The sequence below is a fragment of the Nyctibius grandis genome, chromosome 2 (assembly GCF_013368605.1).
Source record: "Nyctibius grandis isolate bNycGra1 chromosome 2, bNycGra1.pri, whole genome shotgun sequence".
NCBI classification, from domain to species: domain Eukaryota; kingdom Metazoa; phylum Chordata; class Aves; order Nyctibiiformes; family Nyctibiidae; genus Nyctibius; species Nyctibius grandis.
Genome location: NC_090659.1, coordinates 39948983 through 39958250, shown reverse-complemented (window position 1 = coordinate 39958250; position 9268 = coordinate 39948983). Strand labels below are relative to the sequence as shown.

Genomic DNA, 9268 nt, shown 5'->3' with positions numbered 1-9268 from the left:
GGGGAGACACCATCACCACAGTGGAAATATTTCAAATAGGAACAGAGATATCTATGCATGTTAATCTGGGACAGGGTTTTCCCTCAACAGATGCGACAGCCCTCCCATTCATTTTGCACCATACCATGAGTGTGTGGTATTGACTGGCATTCCTGTGAAAGTCCTGTCAAGACTCTTCGTGCTTTTCAGTATGTTAAAACTGTCCTTGCTGTTAAGTTCAACCTTCCTTAAACAATACAGCAGCTAAAAGAAAGCTTTAGCATTTGAGAACTCGAGTGCTAAAGTACGGAAGTTTATTTATAAAAAATAAAAATAAATTACAAGGTGTTATGAAGAGAATTTATTTGGTCAACAAAAGGAAACCCAAACAAAACGCTGAATTTCTGACAAAACCCACCAAAAACAAGAGTGAAGACAAATGCAGGACTGTTCATAACCCTTTTCCCTCTCCTGTCTCACAAAGTTTTTCAGATTAATCACACCAGTGATAAACCTTGGGAGACTGGGGGCTCTTAATTTCAGTGTTCAATTTAACTCCATCTCATCAGATCTGAAGTGAAGGAGGTGGAACTGAAATGAAAACGCTGCTTTGAAAAAACATAGTAACTACTAGTAAAAACAAAGATATTCCAAACTGCACCGAAGACTTGCTTTGGTGTAGTTGGCTGCTGCAGAGGGCACAGCAACTCCTGGTGTGTGTTACAAACTACACATGCTACAGAGATGCACCAGACAATGGGCACAAACTGAAGTTAGAATTTTAGTTGTGACCTTCCTCTGTTGCCAAAAAGGCACATGAATGTTTGTCACAGTTAAAACAGCATCAGGTTCCTTTGCCCTGGCACAGAAATGCTTCTTAATACAAACTACAGCCCTTCAGCACACAATGATACGTAGGAGAAAGTCCTTGGAACTGTTCAGTATTCCATTTTCTAAGGAGTCACCAGTATTAAGGGGCCAATTCTGCCTCTCTTACACAGACCACTTGTGTGCCACACTCCACCTGGTCAGCTATTAGTGGGGCAAGCACAACTGCCCAATAGTAAGAGTGACAGAAGCGGAGCCTCTGCAGATGGGTGAGCACACACAGAGGCACATCTAACTTGCCTATGTTTAAGCTTTGTGCATGTAATATGTAGGTTGGCATTGGAAAGCTGCACGTAAAATAAACACAGCTCTCAGGGCTATGTGGCTTCCACACCTCCATATGCAGCACACAGACATACCCTTAGTCTGTAACACTAATACATCTTCTTTAAAGCTTCAAACCAATTAGATGCTTTTTATTAGAATGGCAAAAATCACTGTAGGCATTGGCCCCAAGAGTGCTTTGTCCTCTCAAGTTTCTCTTCTGCTAAACAGATCTCTAACAGACAGGGCCACATCAGACTTCTCCCCCACTCCCCCCACCCCCTTCCTTAAAACATTTTTCTATGTAATTTTGCTATAGAGTCAAACTCCTGCCAGACGAGTATCAGTCTGGAAAAAAAACTTCCTGCTTTATTATAAACCTTTGAAAAAGAATTCAGATGTCTGGGCTACAGTAATTTGATATGTTGTATCTTGGCCAGTGGGCTCCCGGTGCTCAAAAAAATCAAAGATTAGCAGACATAACACTTCAAGCTGTGCTGTGTTAAACAGGATCCAAATGCTACTATGTTAAATAAGACTGAAAAATGGGACAAGCAGACAATTCATATAGTCTTTTTCTTTTTGGCATTGCTTTAAGTTTTCCCAGTTCACTGAGTAGAGACATTGTTAGGTGTCTTCCAAGCATGGTCAAGGCAGGCGGGTATCAAATGAGTGAAACTATGACTTTGGACAGGTTTGATATTACTGTCCCTCCTATTACTACTTGATAATTGTATCTAGGTAAAATGGACTGTGACCATCGCTGACAGACAGTGTAAAAGGAACACAGGGCAAAGAAACATGCTGCCTTGGCTTGCCTCTGCCCCAAAGCCAAGCCAAAACCAACATTTGAAGGTTGTTCTTTCAGCAGCATAACCTGACTGAGGCATCCATCCCTACAGCTCTGTGCCAGGTCAGAGCACAGTCCAGGTACTCACAGCTTAAGGGGAATAATGGGCCAGTATTTGGGCTGCTTTTTGTCACAGTTTCTATCAAAGATAAGCTGCATGGCAGCCTCCATTGCCTGTATTTTGGCAGCTTCAGCACCATACAGTTTCTTCATTTCTGCCATTCGCCTCTCCCCAGGTCTCTCTGCAGGTGGCTGCACAGAGCGCCCTGTCCTTTTGTGAAGGTCTTGATCAGCTTCCACGTACTGGTCCTCAGCCTCCAGCTGCTGCTGTCTCCCTAGACAAATAAACCACAAGAGATGTAAGTTACTGAGCTATCAACCCATCGCATTTTATTTTAACTTTTTAAATACTACATATTCAAATTTGTGCTGGGTCTAGAGGGCTGAGATCCACACATTCTAGGGTACAGCCAACTTCTGCAACTTACAAAACAAATCATGTATTACTTATCCTGCTGTGCTCATTATTCATGACAAATTCCTACTAAGCAGCATGATAAAGTCAGGCTGGAAAAAGTGGGGAGAAGGGAAGAAGATCCTGCAATTGAATCCTAAAACTGCAGAAAACCTCTGTATTAGTAATAACAAGTAAAAATCAGTATTGCTTCATTTCTCCCCAACATACACATGCCCTGAAAAGAAAAAACAAAAAAACAAAAAAAAAACCAAAAAAACAAAAACAAAAAAGCAAACCAACCCCCACAAAAAAACCCCAAGCAAACCCAACCTGAGAGTGCTGTAATGACTTAGCAGCTGAGATAAGGAAACAATGCACAGGACAACGCAACTTCAGCTGAACCAGCTTTAGCTGAACCATAGCCAAGAGAAAATGTAATCAGTTACTACTCTATGAAAATGAACAAATCGGTCTGTCATGTAAGTGTCTGCCATCAAGTGCATCCAATGAAACGCAGCTGTAAGCACTGTGTTTAGATAAACTAGCCAACCTCATCCATTTCTCAAGACTTGCAAAGTTCAAAACTGGCAGCCTTACTACTATTGCTTTAAAGATAAAACAAAACAGCATCCAACAGAAATCCCTGCACCACATCTTTTAAAGAGGATTTAAAACAGTTCAGAGAGGTGAAACATCTGGACCAATTTGTCATCAAAAATCCTCTTTGGTAAGCCCAACTGGGAAGCAAGAACTCGATTTCGCATGCCCAAACATACCTCCACTTCCTGGGTGCTGCTCTGATAGATAATAATGCTGTATGCAGGTAAAACAGTAAAGTTCTATACAAGACTCCCCTCTTATGGGGACATTTCTACAAGAGGAAGAAAATCATCTGGCAGTTGTTGAGCTCCTTCACCTACCAATAACAAATGACGGCTCTCAAAACTGCATCCCAGAAACAGCTCACTACTACTAAGAGCACTTTTTTTTTTTTTTTCCTTTTGAACATCAAAAGGGATGGAGTGTCCACAGGTCAGGATGCATTAGTCACATACAGGACATGCTTCTCAGTGTTTGGTGCCATGTACCTCTTCCCTCCTTCCCCTAAAACAGAGATTTAGGTTTCACATAACACATGACATCTCCAAACCCTAACCCAAAGTTAAGTATCCTGACATATCTGTGTCAAACATCTGCAGTTTATTTTTACACTGGAAAGTACTGTACAGAGCAGCCAACTGAATGTCTGTCAGCCTTATTAAATGAATTATCCCCTGTACCTCATTCACAGAAAATAGATATTTTAAACAGGATAATCAGAAACTTCAATTCCAGCATCTGTTTGTTTGACAGGGACACAGAAACCTTTTGTCCTGTCATTTCAAACACCATCCACAGCTTTGTGTTGGTAGTTGAAGGGCAGGAGTGCTTGTGGGGTTATTAGAAATCTATTTCAGAAAGACATTTCACTTTCTGTGATTTTGCTTTAAGGGCACACCCTCGAAGTGTGCAGCACTGCCAGAATTCACAAGGAAACATACATTAGAGTCCATATGTGTCTTTGGAAGAGTCAGATTTATTTGGTGTCAGGCCATTTTAACCAGAAGGTCTGAATTAAAAGAACTTAACATTACTTACAGAGGGCCCAGCACTACAAGGACAGGGTACAGCACTAAGGTTGTGGCTACACAGGTCACTTGCATCCCATTGAAACAAACTCACTGGGACACCGGACTGCCAACAACTAGGTAACAGGCTTTTAAACATGAACTTGATGCAAATTCCACTGAACAGTGTCAGACAGAAAACAAATATCTATTCTGGAAAACCAATGTCTCCTGCTGTAGGTTACACAGCAAAACTCTGGCTGTATTTGTTGACTCTTGTGCCACAAAGATAATTCCTTGAACTTCTGTAACGCACATGGAAAATTTTTATTCGTTAGTGCCATAGCTGCATGCTAGAGACAGCTGCTTCCTTGCTTGCTTGCCGTAGAATGCTCTCTGATAATTCACTGCACACAATGACACTTAAGAAAAATTAATTTATCTGGAGATAGATAATGAATTCTTCTGTTTGGAAATTAAGTGGGTCTCTAGCAGAAGCTTTATGATGGATGAGTGGATTACAGTTTAGTGTGCATCAATCTCCATTTTGTAGCACAGAGTCGTTAATAAAGATCCTAATGTTAACAATCAAAATAATAATACCAACTTAAATTCCATTCTCAAAATTACCTAACGAATGTCTGGAGTATATGTTTTACTTTACACTAATCAGATGTACTGCCCTTAATTTTCTAACCTGACTTTTACTATTCCATAGCTACTGGCTAAAAAATTCCCAGACTGACTATTACAGGGTCTCAGACATGTAAATCAGGTCTACAGAGTCCAGGCAGGGGCCGGGGACAGAAATCTGCTACAGGGACCCACAGTTTTTTGTACCAAAGGTTGAGTTTGAGCATAGAACATGGCAGCTGTTGCTGGTAATACCACTGTAGCTGTGTGGAGTATGTTGCAGTTTCAAATCAGTTATTTATGGAGAGATACCACCATGACAAACTCCACCATCAGTGACAGGACTATTTGCTGTCATGGACAATCAAGGAAAGAGAAGCCATGGAACTAAATGGGTATGTAAACTACTGCTTTTCCAAAAGCAGTTATTTCCAGCCAAACATAGAAATAAGAAATAGATGACAGCAGAGAAAGTTCTGCCCTGCTGAGATGCACACTAAACTTTCTTTGGTGGGGCAGGGGCTGGGAAATAGAACTGCTCTTATTTCCAGCAGTCTGGGTTCTTTCCATTACCTCAAAATTTACTTTAAAAACAATACAAAGCAATGCAACTTGAGCTAAATGTGCAACTACCTCTTCATCAAAAAGATGACATCTGACAAGCATCTGACAATGGAAAAAAACAAACAAAAAAATTATAAACTGTCTATAGCCCTAAACCCATAGAGGCAACCAGATTTCTCTGAAGTAAGCACCAAATATTCATCCACGAACTAGGTAGCAAGGTTTATCAAAACACTAATTCTCAGCCTGTGGCAATGAAGTCCCCAGCTCATTCTCAAATTAGAGTTTCACACTCCAAATTCGTTAAGTCATTGTGCTGCCAAGTTTTAAAAGTCAAACAAATAATTTTTACACAATTCTAAGTAGTTCCTCCTTCTGCTTCACACAGACTAACATAAATGTGCTTTCTTGTACAGCATTCAGCTTCAACTACCGGCAAGCTTCTCCCAATCATGGAGTAGTATTTTGCAAATGTTCACAAGAGAGGCAGGCAGCTGCAGTGGTGGTTGGTTCCTGCACAAAAGAAAAGCATTGCTGACATTTTCCTAATTGGTCAGTTTCATTTTTTCCCAAAGATGCTCTTCCTCTCTTGAAGCTCTTTTCAGAATTAACTTATTCCTACCAAGTCCAGTTCTGCTGGGAAGTCATCGTTACCTGATCAAAAATAGCTGAGGCATCTTTTTTCCAAACATAGTAAATATCCTTTTTTCTTCATATCTAAGGAATACTGAGATCTCTACCTAACTCATACTGCATCCTGGGACATCATCAGTGATTCCAGGCCTTTTGAAAGAAAGTTTTGGGTTGTTGTTCCCCGCCTCCCCTCCACTTTTCATGGATGCCTTTTAATCTGGAGTACACTAGCTGAAAAGAAAAGTGAACAAATATAGACAACTACCTCTATTCTCAGAGACTGCCAAAAGCAGGATAAACAGTAACTAGTATCTTAGCTATTCACTGCATTTGGGGCTTCATATGAACACAAACACCCTCTTACATACTTTCAGCAAAACTATGACCTAAGCCCTTCAAGACATAAGCTATTTTCCCCATAGGCCCTCAGAAACTCAGATGTCTTGTTTCTCTTATTTTATAAAAAGGAAAATGTCATATACTTTCCGTAAGTTTGATCCACTTTGCTCTTCTTTCCTTGTAATATCCTTTGAGGAGCTTAAGTAGTAATAAAAAATTCCTCTCTGGAATTCATCCTTTTCTTATTAAAAGAAAAAAAAAAAAACAAGGAAAAAAACAACCTCAAACCCAAAACCCCAATAAATTCCCTTATTTGGAGAGAAGTTTCCATGGAGAGACTTTTCAACATTAAAAGGAGATAAAACTAGGGAGGGTAATTATCTATGTTGCATTTTTAATGAAAGATCCATACCTAGCATTGTGTGGTTTCTCATACCATTTTTAGCTCTTAATATTTATACATCTGACCCTTAGCTCACTGTGGCCAGTGATCATAAACGATCTGACAATGTTTCTTATACAGGCAGCCTTCTCCACAGTTCTCTAGGTGCACACACTCTGCAGTCTGCCATGTTCTGCCCCACACGATGGTAGTTGCAGCAAGAGACCAAGGGCTTGCTCCTCCTAAGTGTCAAACGGCTTTTACTGACTTTCAGTTTCTTGCTTAGTTAGCACATTATTCTTCAAGGAAACATTGCACTTTCCCCAGCCTTGATCTGTTTTTTCTTTTCCATGATTTCAGACTGACCTATACCCCTGTTCACATATTTCTCTGCTTATTTCAAATGATGAATGATTTTCTGTTACTGCTTCATGTGCACTTTCTGAGCTTTCTCATCTTGTCTTAAATGCTACCTGAGTTGATCCTGAGCAGCCCACACAAACAGAGTTACAACCACTACCCATTTCTACTGATTAAAAACTCCTAGTTCTCTCTTTGAATGCCACTTCCCACAAGCCTGTCTGCTGTGTTAAATGTTCTGCCCACACAGGCTTCGCAATGCAAAATGCCAGCTTCTTCATCTCCCCATAAACACTAAGTACCTTTACTATAAACCTAAACTTGAGTTTTTCTGAAGTGATAGCATCAGACCATTTTATTATGCCCGTACTTGCATGAAACCAGGCATACCATGGGGAAAACCAAAATCTTTGCCTAAAGGAATTCCAACAAAATAAGGATTTAAATCTGCGGATTTGTAAACAGGATATTCAAGGAGTTTAATTTCTACAGAGCTCTGGATTTCCAGAGGGCTGACATCTCAAGCATTACTCTTTATCAAGTGCAAGGTTTTGCAGGACAAGCGTTGCCATCAGTGGGAGCCTGTGAGATACAAACAATTGTGACTTACCCCCACATCTGTAAGGATAAAATATTCCAGGCTGACAAAACCAGCACGGTCTCACTTGCTGGAGGGTTCCTTAGAACACTAAGCAACTTACAGAAATTGTGGAAACGTACTGAAGGAAGACAGCGACGATTTTATAGTGGACTCAACAGCCTCATTCTAGCTGTAAGCTTGGGGAAAAAAGACTTATGTTTAAACTTCTCCTTAAATTGAAAACCTTGTGCTTGCAAAAAATGTAACAAAAGGATTACAGATGACACATGTAGCTTCCCCCTTCCCATTTTTAATAGGAGACGTCTGATCTTCAAAGAAGTGGAGACAGCCAGGCTGTATCTTACTATACCAGCAGTCTAACCTATGCAGAAAAATCAAATGCTCTAGCAACACTAATTTGGAATAAAAGTGACTTTTGGGAGGCGTAATTGCCTGTAATGATAAGCTCTCAGTCACGACAGTCACAACACCATGAAAAAGAACTACAAAAATGCTGAAGGTATTAAAACTCCAAGTATCTACACTGACAAGTTTTCCATCTGCTAGTTGAGGAGGGAATGAGTTAAAAGAAATTGAATATTTCACCACATATATCTACAAGCAATGCAATATTCTCAAGAAAAAAGAAAATGTTCTGTTACAGGCTTTGAAGTAAGAGCAGATGTGATTCTTTGGCAAGCTTGTGGCAGTCTGAAACCATGGTTCCATGGACATTTTTCCTTCCTCAGCTACAAAACCAGCTTATGCAGTTTCTGCTCCCCTCCTTCTCCCTTAGCTGCATGCTCCAGCTCCCAGGCCCCTCAAGGATGCCACTACAGTTGTCTAAGGGACCACACAATGAATCCTACACCCCCTGCCCAACAAGTTGTATTTAATCCTGGTACAGTTCAGTGTCTTGGCACCACACGTGCTGAACTAAAGGGGCAACGCTGGAGCAGGAGTGAATGTCTAGGAAGAAAAATTGCTTAACCTGGCTTTGGCACCGAGATGTGTTCATTGAAGCACAGCCTGACTGAAAACCTACAGGTAAAAGCAGGAAATAATCTAAGGCGAGAGAGTGTGCTCCCTAAGAAAGATGCAGTTGCAACAGGCTGTTTAAGCAGACAGCAAACAGATTTTGCAAATCTGAAGTACTCAGTTTGATATCTTCTCTTTCACTATAATACAGATTTTCTACACATTTTGAAGAGGACAGCTCTGTAGAAACAGGGCAAAATTACTTACCAAGATAGCAAGTGGAAAGAAACTACTTTTGAAATCAAAATTAATAGAAAGCCAGGAAGTAAGGTTAGAACAAAAGAGTTCCACTTCCAGGTTTGCTACTGGGTGGTATGTATCACTCTCAAGTTAATTAACCACATGCCTCACTGTAATGAATCTGTAAAATGAATCTAATACTTTCCTACCTGACAGAGAGTTTTAAAGAACTAATTATCTCACATTATTTTGAAATCTGTGGGTTAAGTAGCTGGTAGAAAGTTACACAGTTCACCAGAGAATAAAGAAGCTGATTTCTGTTTTAGAAATAGGATTAAAAACCAAGAAGGGTTGTCTTGTGGTCTCCAAAACATACTGCCAAAGATCCTAGATGGAAACAATACAAGCCTTCACGTCCATGTTTACGCTAGCAGTAGGCTACACTGGTTACTGCCCAGCTAAACAACACATCACCTTTCTTTTATTTTCTTCTATTATCTTCCATAATGAAACC

At 40.3% G+C, this 9268-nt stretch overlaps 1 protein-coding gene across 2 annotated transcripts in view; it reads right to left on the bottom strand.

The window, feature by feature from the left end:
- Positions 1–292: 292 nt before the first annotated feature.
- GEMIN8 (gem nuclear organelle associated protein 8) overlaps positions 293–9268 on the bottom strand; it is a 28775-nt gene continuing 19799 nt past the window's right edge. For both annotated transcript variants that reach the window (XM_068425276.1, XM_068425277.1), the window contains exon 5: positions 293–2316. In XM_068425276.1, the coding sequence (XP_068281377.1) occupies positions 2066–2316 (251 nt within the window). In that variant the 3' untranslated portion in view covers positions 293–2065. The remainder of the gene's footprint in view (positions 2317–9268) is intronic.